General features: G+C 55.8%; 6 protein-coding genes across 6 annotated transcripts; 5 read left to right on the top strand and 1 right to left on the bottom strand.

Annotated features, from left to right (window-relative positions):
• Window positions 1-262: 262 nt before the first annotated feature.
• BO70DRAFT_364857 (RBR-type E3 ubiquitin transferase) lies at window positions 263-2,946 on the bottom strand. Its single transcript, XM_025543917.1, has 2 exons — window positions 2,898-2,946; window positions 263-2,824 (listed from the first exon to the last, which is right to left on the bottom strand). The coding sequence occupies exon 2, from the start codon at window positions 2,580-2,582 to the stop codon at window positions 717-719; it is 1,866 nt and encodes a 621-aa protein (XP_025396430.1). The 5' UTR covers window positions 2,583-2,824; window positions 2,898-2,946; the 3' UTR covers window positions 263-716.
• Window positions 2,947-3,573: 627 nt separating this feature from the next.
• Window positions 3,574-4,737, top strand: BO70DRAFT_320585 (phosphatase PAP2 family protein). The gene is made up of 3 exons (XM_025540483.1): window positions 3,574-3,850; window positions 3,918-4,107; window positions 4,163-4,737. Exons 1-3 carry the CDS (start codon window positions 3,803-3,805, stop codon window positions 4,627-4,629), a joined length of 705 nt encoding a protein of 234 aa, XP_025396429.1. The 5' UTR covers window positions 3,574-3,802; the 3' UTR covers window positions 4,630-4,737.
• A 684-nt stretch (window positions 4,738-5,421) lies between these two features.
• On the top strand, window positions 5,422-8,819 carry BO70DRAFT_355161 (FAR11/STRIP family protein; the record flags this gene model as incomplete). The annotated part of the gene is made up of 5 exons (XM_025541895.1): window positions 5,422-7,350; window positions 7,425-7,510; window positions 7,576-7,745; window positions 7,797-7,926; window positions 7,976-8,819. 5 exons carry the CDS (start codon window positions 5,422-5,424, stop codon window positions 8,817-8,819), a joined length of 3,159 nt encoding a protein of 1,052 aa, XP_025396428.1.
• A 337-nt stretch (window positions 8,820-9,156) lies between these two features.
• Window positions 9,157-10,621, top strand: BO70DRAFT_320580 (ribosome biosynthesis protein MAK16). The gene is made up of 2 exons (XM_025540482.1): window positions 9,157-9,294; window positions 9,467-10,621. The coding sequence occupies exons 1-2, from the start codon at window positions 9,233-9,235 to the stop codon at window positions 10,404-10,406; spliced, it is 1,002 nt and encodes a 333-aa protein (XP_025396427.1). The 5' UTR covers window positions 9,157-9,232; the 3' UTR covers window positions 10,407-10,621.
• A 175-nt stretch (window positions 10,622-10,796) lies between these two features.
• BO70DRAFT_364853 (uncharacterized protein) lies at window positions 10,797-11,855 on the top strand. The gene has a single exon (XM_025543916.1). The coding sequence runs from the start codon at window positions 11,093-11,095 to the stop codon at window positions 11,816-11,818; it is 726 nt and encodes a 241-aa protein (XP_025396426.1). The 5' UTR covers window positions 10,797-11,092; the 3' UTR covers window positions 11,819-11,855.
• A 1,575-nt stretch (window positions 11,856-13,430) lies between these two features.
• Window positions 13,431-15,163, top strand: BO70DRAFT_297919 (putative MFS sugar transporter; the record flags this gene model as incomplete). The annotated part of the gene is made up of 2 exons (XM_025539585.1): window positions 13,431-13,992; window positions 14,061-15,163. 2 exons carry the CDS (start codon window positions 13,431-13,433, stop codon window positions 15,161-15,163), a joined length of 1,665 nt encoding a protein of 554 aa, XP_025396425.1.
• Between the last annotated feature and the right edge of the window lie 87 nt (window positions 15,164-15,250).

Here is a 15,250-nt window from a genome sequence, read left to right as displayed (position 1 = left end):
TCTGTTCCCTGCGTGGTATTACAAAATTTCGTGTACTCTTGTCATTTCATTTCGGGATTGTATCTATTTACTTACTTGCTTGCTCTACTTGAGGGAAGAGTGGTGGATAAGAGAAGGGCAGGGCGATTCCGGGCTATTTATTCCAAGGGGCAAGATTGATATGATATGATCATATGTATGTATGTATGTATGTATGTGTGTATGTATGTATGTAAGAGAAACAGCTGATACTATCTCGCTAAAATGGACGTGAATTTCTAGCTGGTGATAGACGGACGCTTTTTGAACCAAATGATCTGATCATGATATACATGTAGGTTAGGTGATGGGGGTTTCGTCGTGGGAAAATGGGAGGGGTGGGGGGGGGATTAACGCGATCAATAAGCAAGCAAGCAAGTAAGCAAGCAATATAGAACAATGCCTGAGGCCAGTAACAAGATAGGGAAAAGGGGTTCGCTAATACAGAAATGTATGCATAGGTAGATAAGATAGTCATCAAAGTCATAGATAGGTAGTAGTAGTAATGGCAGTTTCGTACATGGGTCATAGCACAAGATAGGATAGATACTCGGTGGAATGGAATATTCACCAGAGTATATAGTAGATTAGATAGAAGAGGGTCGTCAAAAGTTGTCTTCGAGAGAATGCTGCTGAAATGAGGAAGAGAATGACGCTGTGTTGCGTAGAGAAGTCGTGTTTGTTGTCAGAGAGAATTTCTAGAAATCGTCGTCTAGTTCGTCACTATCCCATTCGTCTTCGCGGTCGTTTTGGACCAAGTCGAGGAATCTCTGCAGTCCTCTGATTTGTCCCTGGCGGTCCGGCTGGACGCGCAGAGGTGGACGGGCAGGTTCAACATCCGGGGCTCGGCGGACCTCGGCGATTGCTCGTGCTTGGGCCTGCCGCTCGGCGGCGGCGGCCCGGCCTGCTGCGTCTAGGCCATTGGGGTTGTTTCCGCGTTGACGGTGGCCCTCGGCGACTCCGTTGTTGACGCGGGGCGGGACCGGGGCAGGGGGTGGGGGTCGTCTTCCTAGCTCCCACGCCATGATATCCTCGTCATCACTGCCGTCGTCGAAATCCAGGAGCTCGTTTGGTACTTGGTGCAAGGCTGCGGCTCCGTCAGGATTGATACCGTCGCCGCCTTCCATGTCCCAGAGCCGGTTGAAGCAGTCGCTGTCAATGTCGTTGAAATGGCGGTAGGGGTTGTCCTCGCAGAGCCAGCTAGAGCACAGATAGCAAAAGTGCGTGTCGCATTTGAAGCACTTCATATGATTGCAGCCCATTTGCTTCTGGCACGGAGCATTGCATGTGGGGCACTCCGATGTGTACATTCGTAGGTATTCCTCCGTGGCTTTCTCCTCTGCCGATAGCTCCGCATCTCGACGTGGGAAGCACCGCACAAGCTCACCATGCCAGCCCTTCTTGCAAACACAGCAGAAGGCGTAGTTGCAGTCTTCGCAAATAGCCACACGATCGGCCATGGGTGGCAGCTGCGCCTCGTCGCCAAGGGGATCGAACACGGGGCCATCCTCCTCTTCTTCATACGGGGCGTCCACGTCATCTGTCATCGGGTCAACGGGCTTCGGATGCCGCTTTGAACGCGCTGCGCCTTGGCACCACTTTCGAGGACAGTAGACGGTCGACTTGTCGGCCTCGAGCGATTTCTTCCGTTTCAGAAACACATACCGTTGCACTGTTTCTTGTTCGAGCGGGATCTGGAGTAGTTCGCTGGGGCTTAGGGTCCGGTCCTGCTTTTTATGCTTCTTTGGCAGCACCTCCGTAGCTGAGGTGTGGTTCAACTCTTTGCCACAGTCAGGAGCCAGGCACTTGACACCTTCGACGTCACCCTCTGTTATGCAGCTGTTGTAGAAGTCTTGGAGGCATGGAACGCAAAAAACGTGCCCGCAGGATAGCAGTCGGTGGCACGTTGTGCCCTTCTTGGGCTCCAGGCATACTCCACACTCGAATGTCTCTTGTTCAAAGTTCTCCCGCTCAGCTTTACTGTTGAAGTCCAGCAAAGCAATCTTCAACTCTCGAGGGAGTTGGACCTCGCCATCGGGCATGTCGCTCACTCCAAAGGCCGAGTCTCCCAGTTGTTGAAGATGGTCGATGTACGTGAACACCACCAGGTCATTTCCGCATTCTTCCCATAGACGTCGTCCGTCATCCAACAAGTTTGCAATTATCGAAGATGGGAGCCAAGGTGGGCTTGTTTCGAGCTTGAAAATAGGTGCTGTATCCGACGGGTAGCCTTCAGGAAGCTCTATCTCGAGGCAGAGAGGCGGAAGGTGCGAGAGAACGTGGACATCTCGGTTGAGACCAACTGCAGGGTCCTGTTCCGTAGCCTTGAACGGGAACCCCGCGTCGTTGGCATCGATGGAGGTGGGAGGGGTCAGGACAGCGGGAAAGTCTGTCTCTGGTTGCTGCTGAAAGCATACGCGGAGAGGAGTGGAGGGTTTGACAAGCAGGCTCAGAGATGCTTTGAAGGGAGAAGAAGGATCTATCGTGATCTCCGGGTAAATGGCAGCAATCGATGACAGCTCTACCGAGCGATCATCATCGGGAAATAACTCAGACTCGGTCATGGTGCACACCGTTGTGATAGATAAGGAGCGAATGGGTACAGACAAAGCGAAGCCTTTCGATTGACCGATATATGCTGTCGAGTGTGGTGGGTGGCAAGGCAGGTAAGCCGGTTGGCGAAGCGAAGCGGTAGCCCAAGTATTTTTAAACCTCCGTGCCCTCTACAGTATTCATTCCTTCGGACACGATGGACATGCAGATATGGCGGTGGGGGAAGGAAAAGGAGTAGAATAGAGAGAAGTCACTAGCCTATGGATCAGCATCTAGCGGGAGGCGATGGTTTTTTTTTGGGGGTGGCAGAGGCCGGCGAGAGGCACCTTTTCAGGTACTGCAGATGTTCGCGGTCCAGACGGTCATGGAGGCAGTGGAGCCGTGGAACGAACAACGACAGAATGAGCGGCGGAAGGAGATCGAAGGGGGAGAGAGGCAGCGTCGGTTCTGGTCTGCAGTCGAGGTATACGAGAGGTGGAATGAAGACGAGGCCGTGGGGAGGAGAAGTGCGTCATGGTTTGGCCCGAGATAAGAAGAGAAGAAGATCGGAGTCAAGATGAGCAAAGCACGCAGTAGTTGCAGGTCGCAGGAGCTAAAGAGCTGGGACTCTCTCTAGTCGGGGGGAAGGGAATGGGGGAATCAACGAATTAATTTATTGTGGGAAGCGATGGGCATCAGAGGGGGGGGTTGCTGCCCAGTCCGGAGCCAACCATCATTCCAACATGCTGGACTGGATAGAGAGAGAGAGAGAGAGAGAGATGGAGGAGGAATCAATCAATCAATCATTTGTTCTCGATTCTTCTTCCGGATCTCCACGCCCAGTCGGCCTGAGGCCGCAGTTTCCCCTCCCCCTCCTTTCCCCCGCCGCTTTAGAGGACCCCCCCCCCCGGCAAGGCGGTGTCGCCGTGGCGCCATGTCCGCCTAAAGCAGCACCGCCGCCCAACCGCGCCTTCGCAGCCCCTGGCCATTCTTAGCTTAATTCTTAGCTGTTCTTACTCCTCCATCCCATCTAGTTCTTAGAAGCATACCGATCAGATCCCTCTTTATGGATCGTTCTAGAATCATCTAAGTCCCAGGCAAAGCAACTCGATCGCTGCTACACTAGTCTTCGCCGCTTTCTGATCCAGTTGCGTGTTGCCAGCTGGTCCTGTAACTCTGGGTAGCATCTCGTCTTAGCAGAACAGGAAACAATCTTTCTTGCTCCTTTTCTCCGGAATCTGAGTCAGCCAACATGGGTGATGTACCGTTGGCATCCTTGTCTCTGACTCACGTCCACTACGTAAGTCTTGGATTGCTGTGACCAGGGTGTTTGTCCGTAGCTAACCAGAGACTTATATTGGTGGCAGAACCCTCATGATCCACTGTCTTTCCTTTCTGCCTGGCTTGCGCTAGTGCCACAGGGACTATGCGTGGCCTATGTGACCCTCATCTGGGCCTCGAGGGAGGCGGAGGTGATCTTGATGTTCGCGGGTCAGATGGGCTGCGAGGCTTTGAACTTCGTGCTGAAGCGCATTATCAAGGAGGAAAGGCCCAAGCGTATGTGACTTGAAGCTTCTACAATCTCCTCCTAGCCAAAACTGACAATCTCCAGAAATACTAGGTAAGGGGTATGGCATGCCATCTTCCCATGCGCAATTTATGGTGTATCTCGCTATCTATGCGGGACTGTTCCTCGTCTTCCGGCACACCCCTGTTATTGTACGATCCGGAGCGGCACTTCACTTCTTGGTACGAGTCCTGCTTGCCCTGGTTTTGTGCTTGGGGGCTGGAGCAGTGGCCGGTAGCCGCATTTATTTGAACTATCATACCCCCAGGCAGGTTCTGGCCGGGTGTGGTGCTGGGGCAGTATGCGCGTTTGCATGGTTCTTTGTGACCAGGCTTCTCCGGGTGCATGGATGGATTGATTGGGTTTTGGACCAGGATATAGTTCGATGGTTTCGAGTGCGCGACTTGCTGGTAAGCGAAGATCTCGTCGAGGCCGGATGGCAGCAGTGGGAAGCAAAACGGAAGTTGAGTCGACGAGGCTCCAGTGATCATCCGTCAACCAAATCCGAATAGACAAGAAGTCTCGCATATGATCCGACTTCTGTGATACCCTTAGACTTTATTTATATGGAATGTGCATTTATTTTACTTGACGTTAGCAATGGGTGTAATGAAGATCGGGGTTTGATGTCCTGGATGTACAATAGATCACCCAATCTATTGGTGTGGTCAAGGAGGATTTGGCAGCGTAGGAGTGTCTACTACGATATCATGTACGAGATCAGGGGAAATATATCTTCCCGGGAAGGAGTGAAGTAACTATGACTGAATTGGTGTTGTGCCAATTCCACCCACCAACTTCATCTGTATGCTAGCCAAAGGGGAATTGCATGGCAAACTTGATCTTCACCTGGCCATTGTTCGAATTTTACAGTATTCTAGATTGAAGGTCGGGGGGAGTGAAGATAACGAGGGCCTCGACCCTCGACCGGTCCCCCGCACGTGACCGGCGAGTCCCGCGGATGGACGGCTTTCCTCCCAACCCAAACCCAACCAACCCATCGTGGATCTCATAAACGCTGCGGATAGCCGCTGCGCCAGAAACACCCCCCCCCCCAAAAGAAAGACACCATGTCTTCTTTCCTGGACTGAGTACCATGTTGGATCTTCCCTCCGCCTTTCTGCACCCACAATAGCTCGTGCATTGGCCTTTTCTTTCTCTCTTTGCTTCTTGCGGCCCGACCCACTCTATTTATTCACTTTCACCTGATACCCTTGATTTTGTAATAAACAGCCTGCATTCTTCACATTTTTTTCCTGTGGCCTATTGAATTCGCAGACCTGAAGCATCCTGATTGCGCCAAGATGGATGATACGCCGGAGCCCGCCGACAGTGCCATGCCAGAGCACCATATTGTCAAGGCAGACGAAGTCGACCAGACGGGGACGGACATCAGCCCCGTGTCGGATGACCAGTTGATGGAGCAGGTCGCGGAGGGATTGCGGCAGGAGCAGTCACCATCCAGTGCCTCGACCCCAGACCAGCCGCCGGCAGAGTCTGGCAAAGGGCCTAGACGCCCCGACCTGCGTCGGGATGCGGCCGCCCCGCCGCCTCCTCTACAGCCTCCACCGCCAGCTCCGGTTCAACAGAATGTGGAGAGACCCCCGGACTCGCTGAGTCTGGCTCAGCTCAGGCAGCTGGTTCAAGAGATGCCCAAGGTTGAACAGCCTGCATATGCCTTCGAGTATGCCGACTCCCAACCGTTCGCCGAAGAAATCGAAGAATGGTTCCAGTACAGCGAGTTTGATAGAGTCATGCTCATTGGCATGAAATCGTCCTTTGAGCACAGGTGGGGCTCATTCTGTGAAGACCAGTCTGCAGATTCTTCCCCGGAATCTTGGACTTATGCCTCTCATGAACATTTACGACAGACCTTTATGAGCCAAATAATTAACAACGTACGAGACCGCACAGTCTTGGTCCGGATCGAGGCCTTGGAAGCCCTGTGCTATGCTCTGACGGGAGTGTGGGGTGTCACTGCCGGAAGGACTGTGTATGGTTCTGTCGAAGGTAACCCTCGGCACGCAATGCAGATCAAGTGGATCGAGCACAATGTCCACTTAGTCCACCAGTGCTCGGGCCTTCAAACACTCGTGGACTGCCTGTGCCGTGTCTTTGAGAGACATCGCAGCTCATCATCGCAGGACATCGAGAGCAATGGACAGGAGAATGCAAACCCTGCGTATGTTGCTGCTTTGGAGCGCGAAGCGAACCTCGTATTGACGGCTCTCTATATGGTTGTGGAATTTGGTCGGAGAGAAGAAGCTCTCTACCCCAAGCCTAGCTCCGTGAGGGATACTCTTATGGGCTTGGAGCCCAACCTGCTGGTGTTCTTGGTGGAGATCATCGCGCGGTTGCGGTGGGACGACTCTGCTAATGTCCCGCTGACTCGGGTCATCCTCTTGTTCTGGAAGACTTTGCTTCTGTTCTTTGGAGGCAGTGATAAGCTGAAGCAGGCCAAAGAAATACTAGAGCCTTCATTCGAGGCAAGGGAAAACAGTTCTCCCCGGAGGACTCCCTTCCTCACAGCCTCACCCCTGGATTATCATGCTTTCAGGCAGGAGATTACGTCCAAGTACCCTGCCTATAACCCGCCGCCGCCTGCGGTCCCTTTAGACCTAGAAAATAACTCGGTCCTTCCACCGCTTCCTCAACACCCTAACCGGATGGGTGCCTCCAACGGTCCCTTCTCTGGCGTCGGTCCTCCGGTGGCGGGTAGCAGCGGTTCAATCATCCACCACCCGGTTCATATTGCTACGCCTGCACCGTCCCCCCCACCCTCGCCCATTGGACCAGGTGGAAAGGCTGGAAAGAAGCAAAACTACCAGACCAACCAGAACTTCCCCTTCATGTACCCCCCTCTAGACGATTCAAGTAACGACCTGGGTGGGAAGGGCACAACCGAGCTGCAAGATAACCTTGTAGGGAAACGGTGGGAAGGAAGCGATGTCCCGGCTTCGATCATCGAGGCTGGGAAGCTTTTCTCCACGCATGTGAAAATGACCCGGGCGATGCGGCAGCTCTGGGAGGAGCGAGAGCGCTTCATGAAATACGACCGTGGCTGGTACCCTGAGGATAACCATCCCCTTTCGACGGAAGATCCCTTTAACGATTTGGCCGAACAGCTGGGAAATTTGCATTTGCCGCAAAGGCCCAGCATTGCTAGTTCTTCTGAGAAGGAGACTGATAATGAAGACATTCAGCAGCGCCTGAACGCTGTCGAATCATTTTACGTGGGTTTTCCTGGCGCGGCAGAAGGACATCTGGCTTACGATTTGCACAGAGACAAGCACTGGTGCATCTACAGTCGATTACGATAGTTTTCCTGAAGATCGTCCTGACCAATGTCAGCGCCATGGTCAACCAGGCGAACGGGCAAGCACAGGCCATGGGGTATGTGATGTATCTATCTGTTGACCGCTGAGATCGTTGACAGCGTACTGATGCTTCCCCTCCAGTGACGGCTATAGCTCGATCAACGGCTTCCCAGCCGACCATTCCAACGGTCATGGAGACCTGAACTCTGAGGCTGCGATCGACGACCTCGATAATATCCGGCTCCGGGAGATTACCGGCAAGGCGATATCTGGCTCGCTGCTACTGCTGATCAAGTGGTTCAAGAGATCTCGTAAGCAGCACCGGTCCGAGATGGTTGACTGAAAGTGCTGACAGGCTACAGATATCTTGAAATTCGAGTACATGACTCAGCTACTACTCGACTCGAACTATTTGCCTCTGATCCTGAAGATGTTTGCTCACCAGGATGTCGACCAAGCGGTAGCGCATCGGAACGACCGGGAAGAATTGGGGTATGTACTCTGAACCGACGTCCACGACGTACAACTAACTAGATCAAAGCTTCTTCCGTTTCTGCCATCTTCACTCGAACCAACCGCCCGAATCGACGACCGACCTGGACGAAGACTCGTCACCTAGCGAGGACGAGGCCGCCCCACCACCCATCACGCGGCATCGACAGGACACAGACGCAGGCGCCTCGGTTCGAGGAATGTCGCCTGAGATCCCCGTCCCGGAGTTCGTGGAAGGGCCTCATCGCCCGGAGGTGGACGAGTTAGGCTACCCTACCGCACCGCCGCCAAAGGAGCCGATCACGGTGTTCTCCTTCCGCAACTTCTTCTCGGCGATCAACTACCTCCACATCATGCAGAAGATCACGCGCGACAAGGCGCACCGCTGCCTGCTGCTGGTGCAGTACAAGTCGAGCACGATCCTCCGCAAGGGCCTCAAGATCCCCGACCCGCACCTCCGCTTCTACACGCTCAAACTGTTCAAGTCGCAGGTGCCGTACTGCGGGCGCAAGTGGCGCCAGAGCAACATGCGCGTCATCACCGCCATCTACCTGTACTGCCGGCCCGAGCTGCGCGACGACTGGCTATCCGGCGGGGACATCGACTCGGAGGTCGAGGAGGCGTTGCCCCTGGAACAGGCGCTGCGGGGGCTAACGCACTGGTGGCATCTGCGCCGCTACAAGGACGTGATGGGCGGCGAGGAAGGAGCCTCGATGATGGAGGAGGAGCGCGACTTTTTCGTCCGTGAACTCGAGGCCATGGGCTGGGGCCTGGCCGGCGAGGAGTCGTACGGAGGCAGCGACGACGTCGAACTGGCTGCGGCTGGCGCTGGCGGGCCCATGGTCAACGGGACCGAATGGGATGGAGCTCCGCTGCAGATGGAGGGGTGGTGAGGAGTAGATAACAACTGGATAGAGCCGACACTGATCGATCACGAATGGAATCATGATAATACCATACCCAACCCCAACCCCAACCCCAACCACAACCACAACCACAACCACAATCTAGTTAACTCCATCGTAAACAAGAACACCGCCAACCAACCAGTTGGAACCACAGCAATAATAATCAAAAAACCACCCTTATCGATAAGGCCGCGGAACCCGCCACGTGACCGATCACTGCGGCAACTTTTTTTTTTTTTTTGCGGCAGAAAATCACGGCTTGGCTTGTCGGCTGCGAACCAGGCAGGAACAGAGCCTTTCCTTTCCCTCCTCCTCCCCATCCCTCCAAACCACCGAAACAAACCCCCCCCCCGCACCGTTGCGGTAGATATTCTGTCCCGCGCGGAAACTCCGTCAAGATGTCGTCCGATGAGATTGTTTGGCAGGTGATCAATCAGCAGTTTTGCGCTTATAAGCTGAAGTAAGTTTTGAAGAAGAAAAAAAAAAAATCATATCCGGGTTCCATCCATCCCAACTTGAGCAACCAACTCAAAGCCCACTCAATTTCAATCACAACCCAAAAGGAAACCAACTTTTTACTTTCTTTTAGAGAGCAATGCTGATTTACACTGTTTTTTTTTAAAAAAAAACAGAACCACCAAGGGCCAAAACTTCTGCCGAAACGAATACAACGTCAGCGGTCTGTGCAACCGGCAATCCTGTCCGTTGGCCAACTCCCGGTATGCGACGATCCGGTCGGACCCCGAGACGGGCGCCATGTACCTGTACATGAAGACGGTGGAGCGGGCGCACATGCCCAGCAAGTGGTGGGAGCGGATACGATTGTCGTCGAACTACGCGAAGGCGCTGGAGCAGCTCGACGAGCGCCTGATCTACTGGCCGAAGTTCCTGGTGCATAAGTGCAAGCAGCGGCTGACGCGGCTGACGCAGGTGGGGATCCGGATGAGGAAGCTGGCGAAGGAGGATGAGAGGCTGGGAGAGACGGTGGTGCCGAAGCTGGCGCCGAAGATTCGACGGAGGGAGGAGACGAGAGAGAGGAAGGCGGAGTCGGCGGCGAAGATTGAGCGGGCGATTGAGAGGGAGCTGATTGAGCGGTTGAGGAGCGGGGCGTATGGAGATCGGCCGTTGAATGTCGAGGAGGGCATCTGGAAGAAGGTGCTCCGCGGGCTGGAGAGGTCTGGGGAGGGAGAGCGCGATGAGGATCTGGATGATGGCGAGGAGATCAGTGACTTGGAGGAGGAGGATGAGGAGGAGGGAGTCGGCCAGGTCGAGTATGTTAGTGATCTCGATGAGGATGAGGAGGATCTGGAGGATATTGAGGACTGGCTCGGTGCTGGGTCGGGTGACTCGAGTGATGAGTATAGTGAGGAGAGTGACGAGGAGGAGGACAGTGAGGATGATGAGGAGGAGGAGGATGACAGCCACCACAGTGATGATGAGGAGGTCAAGAAGCCGAAGCCTGGCTTCAAGCGCAAGCGCCCTGCTCCTCAGGTCAAGCCTAGGAAGAAGGGTCCCCGGGTCGAGATCGAGTATGAGACCGAGGGTCCGGGCAAGGAGAGTGTCCTGGCTTGAAGTGGAGATGCAGGACAGGTGCGCATTGGACATAAAAAAACAAAAGGGGTGTTGTTATTTCCATTGTCCTTGTCATTGTTGTTGTTGTTGTTATGTTTGTTTCCTTTGTACTGTATGGCGTTATCTGGTTTCGAGATATTTGGTTGAATTGCTGTCGTTGGGCATTCATACCCAGTCATTGCATATAGTTAATCTACTGTTTGTGGCTGTTGCTGAGATTGGATTCGTGTTGGGTATAGTACAGAGGATAGAGAATGAGGTGGTGGTGGAAGTCCCGCCAGTTGGCCATCGTAGATGACTGAGGCAGACCAGCGATGACCGGGCTCACGTGCCAGGCGGGATGAAACACCGAGTGGACCGCCAACCCGTGAGCTCAACTCAATCAATCAATGCCAAACTCCCCCAAGGGGTGCTCCAAACCTCCCTCACCGTCACTCTTGCTGGCTGGCTCGCTCGAGATACTGTGTCCAATCTCATCTACACAGTCTATCCCATCCAGTCTTGCTCTCTGACTCCGGACGCCCCGGATACGAGCGTGCCTGCGCGCTTCCCGCATCATCTGTCCTGAACGCTTCGATACCCCACCATAGCGCTCACCTCCTTTTCCTGCCATTGTCCCACGCTGCGCTCCAATCCGTGACCACAACATTCACCAGAACCTACACCCACACCCACACCCACGCACCATGTTCTCTTCCTTCACCTCCTCCTCCGCCATCTCCAACCTGGGCACTCGGCTGCGTCGCGCGATCAACCTAGGCGACGAGGCGGACGACCCGGACCACGAAGACTGCTCGCACATCTCCAGCGTGCTGCGCGCCTACTACACTGAGAAGGGACGGCCATACCCGGGCTGGCTTCCACCTGACCCGAAAGCCCCCGCGCCCGCGCCCTCCCGGGTCATCGCGACGACTCAGATCCAGGCCGGCGGCGGCGGCGGTGGCGCGCCCGCAGCGGCGTCGTCGTATGGCCGCGGTGGCGGTCTAGGCGATTTGTGGGGAGACTCGGGTTCTGCGACGCCCCCGACCTCCCAGACAGCCAGCCTGCGACGAGGCCGACTGGCGCCCGGCGGCGGTATGGGGGGCGCTCCCCTGGCGGCCACGGCGAGCGCACCATCGGGCCCGATCCCTTCCCCTCACAGTCACTCGCCCGCACCCCCGGCGCATCCGGCCGGCGGACGGCCGCTGCCTAGCCAGCGACTCGGGTCGTATCAGACCATCTCGGGACCGGCTGGCGGCAGTGGGAGTCCAGGACTAGAGCGTGCGGCGTCGGCTCAAGAGCGACTCCGCGCGCGTCTCCATGGGGGCCGGTCTCCCAGTCCCGGGCAGAATCCGGGCAGTCGGCCGGGTTCGCCCTACGTAGCGGATCCTAGCGCACGAAAACCGGTAGGCATCCTGCCGGGTCGACGATAATGGACGGGACGGGGGGGGAAAGGGAGTTTAGCCTAATTTACCAACCGATTACGTGGGGATGGGGGGGGGGGGAGAAGACCCGGGAAAGACCGTCGAAGCTTGAAAGTTGGAAGAGTGGAAGGGGAACGAACGAGAAGGGTCTAGTGGCTGCAGGGCCTGCAAGCAAGATGGGGACTGCTGGTTAGTGCCTTGTCTTGTGTGGTGGTCGGGGCGGGTGAATGTATGAATAGGAACTAAGGGGAGGGGAGTAACTATCGGGATAGTGGTTGGTGGTTAGTGGTTTCCGTGGTTTGTTTGTTTCCATCCTGCATGTTCCACCCCCGGAAGAAAAACTCTCATCGGACCTGGTGAGGGAAGGCTGTGAAGGCCGAAGGGGGAGGGGGGGGGGAAGAAGGAACATGGGATGCCGTGTATCTAATATCCCGATCTGCTCGTTCGGGTCGGGAAGAAGCCAGCCGAGAAGATAATAATATAATCAGGTCCTTTTCACACCCATCCATCCAACGCACGCACACACACACACACACACACATCTTTCTCTCCATCTCCCTTTCGTTTATCCCGGACACGAAAGGGGGGCATAAACGTTCTTCCCTGGGTCGACAGTCCCGACTCCCAACATCAGCCGGGGGAAGTGGGGAACAGACTCGGGAGACTCAGACGACGAGGACTTGAGCCCTGGAGACTGTGGTCGGTCGGGACGCCATGTCTCAGGCCCGAAGGCTGAGTGGCCGACGAGAGCTGGCTGAACCTGGCTGGAACTCAAAGGACCGGCAGGGGAGCGAATGAGGGCGCCGGGTGGGGAGGAGGAGGGCGACAAGTCTGGGGGGATTGGGGAATTCGGGAGTGAACCAGCGGATGGGGAGATTGGGGGAAAATTATACCCAGTCACGGGGCCCCAAAAGAGGGGCGGGAGAACAATTGGCGCAAGTGCAAGTCACGGGGAATTATTTGGCTGGGCTGCACTTGACGGGCCGACCGACCCGTCAGAAGTTCAGAAGAGGCGGGCGTTCGGGCCAGTCACACGGCCTCAAAGGCCCGGAGAGTCGCCGACATTGTCCCGCTTTCGGGATTGGCCGGCGTCGGCTTACCTAACCGATTGCCCACGGGGAAGGAACGGGTTGCTGTTTCTGGGGATCTTCGCGACGCCGCCATTCTTCCTCCTCGCCTTTCCTGCATTCTTCCTGGCCCTTTGTTGGCCTGTTGGGCACCTACTCTCCTCTCTCTCTCTCTCGCTCGTACTGTCCCCACGGGCCCACTCCCCCGTCCCTTTGGCCTCCCCCAGTCATGGTTGACCTACCTGCGCTTCGGCATCCATGACCAGCTGCACCAGCCGGGGATGTCAACCCATGACGGTGACGATGGCCGATCTGGAGGAGTGGAGGGAGCATGCGCCCTTTAAAGCCTGGCGTCCTCCCCCCGGAAAAAAAGAAGATGTCTCTCTTTTCCCCCTTCTCTCTCCCCACCTCCGCCTCTCCTCCTCCTCCTCCTCGTGGTTGTGACAGCCCGTCCAGAGATCTGCGGTAGTCCTCCCCCTCTCCCCCGTACATATTTATATTTCCTCTCGTCTCATACATACATAATCTTTAATCAATCCGCCGGTCATCCCACCATGGGTGCCATGCATGATCTGGACACCCACCATGATGACCACAAGGAGGGCACCGCCTTCGAGATGGACGATGTCACAAAGGATCCCAAGGCCGTCGAGGAGTTCAACGAGGCTGCCATGGACGCCGAGCTCCAGCAGCTCGAGGTGCAGCTGCGGGAGATGAAGCCCTCCCGCTTCGGGGGTTTCTCCAACCCCTCCCTCTACACCTACGTCCTGGTTGCCTTCGCCTCCATGGGTGGTCTCCTCTCGGGTCTGGACCAGTCCCTCATTAGTGGTGCCAACCTGTACCTGCCCGAGGCCTTGAGCCTGTCCGACAACCAAAGTAGTCTGGTGGATGCCGGTATGCCTCTGGGTGCCGTGGCTGGTGCCCTAATTCTCTCCCCCTCCAACGAGTACCTGGGCCGTCGCATGGCTATCATCCTCGCTTGCGTTCTATACACCATCGGGGCGGGCTTGGAAGCCGGCGCCATCAACTTTGGCATGATCTTCGCCGGTCGTTTCATCCTCGGTATCGGTGTCGGTCTGGAGGGAGGTACCGTCCCTGTCTATGTAGCCGAGTGTGGTATGTATTCCTTGCTTCATGTCCTTGCCTCTCCACCGACTTCGTCCACGATGGCTGACCCACCCCAGTCCCTGGCAAGATGCGTGGTAACTTGGTCTCCTTGTACCAGCTGAACATTGCGCTCGGTGAAGTCCTGGGTTATGCCGTGGCCGCTATTTTCCTCGACGTCGAGGGCAACTGGCGCTACATTCTTGGATCTTCCCTGGTCTTCTCCACCATCCTCTTCGTGGGCATGCTCTTCCTGCCTGAGAGCCCCCGTTACCTCATGCACAAGGACCGGCCCGTGGAGGCGTACGGCGTCTGGAAGCGCATCCGCGGCTTCGATTCCTACGAGGCCAAGGACGAGTTCCTCGGCATGCGCCAGGCGGTCTCTGCTGAGAACGAAGAACAAGCCCGGACCAAGAAATACGCCTGGATGGACTTCTTCACCGTGCCCCGCGCTCGCCGTGCCATGGTTTACGCCAACATCATGATCTTCCTCGGCCAGTTCACCGGTATCAACTCCATCATGTACTACATGAGCACGCTCATGGAGAACATCGGCTTCTCGGCCCGTGACAGTGTCTTTATGTCCTTGGTCGGTGGTGGTTCGTTGCTGGTCGGCACTATCCCGGCGGTGATGTACATGGAGCGATTCGGACGGCGGTACTGGGCCAACGCGATGCTCCCGGGTTTCTTCATCGGTCTGGTCCTGGTCGGCATCGGCTTCCAAATCAACTACGAGACCCACCCGATGGCCGCCCAGGGTGTCTACCTGACCGGTATCATCATGTACCAGGCCTTCTTCGGCTCCTACGCGTGCCTGACCTGGGTCGTTCCCTCCGAAGTCTTCCCCACCTACCTGCGTAGTTACGGTATGACGACCGCGGACGCCAACCTGTTCCTGTGCTCCTTCATCGTCACCTACAACTTCACCCGCATGATGAACTCCATGACCCGGATCGGCCTGTCACTCGGCTTCTACGGCGGCATCGCTGTCCTCGGCTGGATTTACCAGATCATCTTCATGCCCGAGACCAAGAACAAGTCCCTCGAGGAGATCGATGAGCTCTTCTCCCGCCCCACCTCCGCCATCGTCAAGGAGAACCTCAAGACCACCGGCGAAGTCATCAACGATCTGGCTCACTTCCGCTTCAAGAAGGTGTTTTCGCCTCCGCCGAAGACCGATTAGACTGCTTGGTGTTGGTGAACATTATGACGATGGAAAATCACGGTGTAAATGTTTGATGAAAGAAATTATAGGATGATGAAGTAAGGA

This window comes from Aspergillus heteromorphus (assembly GCF_003184545.1).
Source record: "Aspergillus heteromorphus CBS 117.55 chromosome Unknown BO70scaffold_26, whole genome shotgun sequence".
Lineage (NCBI taxonomy): Eukaryota > Fungi > Ascomycota > Eurotiomycetes > Eurotiales > Aspergillaceae > Aspergillus > Aspergillus heteromorphus.
This window is presented reverse-complemented; position numbering and strand designations above follow the sequence as displayed.

Excerpts from the sequence above, each read along its gene's own strand:
- BO70DRAFT_364857 (XM_025543917.1), bottom strand. The coding sequence starts at position 2,582 with ATGACCGAGTCTGAGTTATTTCCCGATGATGATCGCTCGGTAGAGCTG.
- BO70DRAFT_320585 (XM_025540483.1), top strand. The coding sequence starts at position 3,803 with ATGGGTGATGTACCGTTGGCATCCTTGTCTCTGACTCACGTCCACTAC. Across the intron at positions 3,851-3,917 it reads CTCTGACTCACGTCCACTAC|AACCCTCATGATCCACTGTC; the intron begins GTAAGTCTTGGA and ends TATTGGTGGCAG. Across the intron at positions 4,108-4,162 it reads CAAGGAGGAAAGGCCCAAGC|AAATACTAGGTAAGGGGTAT; the intron begins GTATGTGACTTG and ends GACAATCTCCAG.
- BO70DRAFT_320580 (XM_025540482.1), top strand. The coding sequence starts at position 9,233 with ATGTCGTCCGATGAGATTGTTTGGCAGGTGATCAATCAGCAGTTTTGC. Across the intron at positions 9,295-9,466 it reads TTTTGCGCTTATAAGCTGAA|AACCACCAAGGGCCAAAACT; the intron begins GTAAGTTTTGAA and ends AAAAAAAAACAG.
- BO70DRAFT_364853 (XM_025543916.1), top strand. The coding sequence starts at position 11,093 with ATGTTCTCTTCCTTCACCTCCTCCTCCGCCATCTCCAACCTGGGCACT.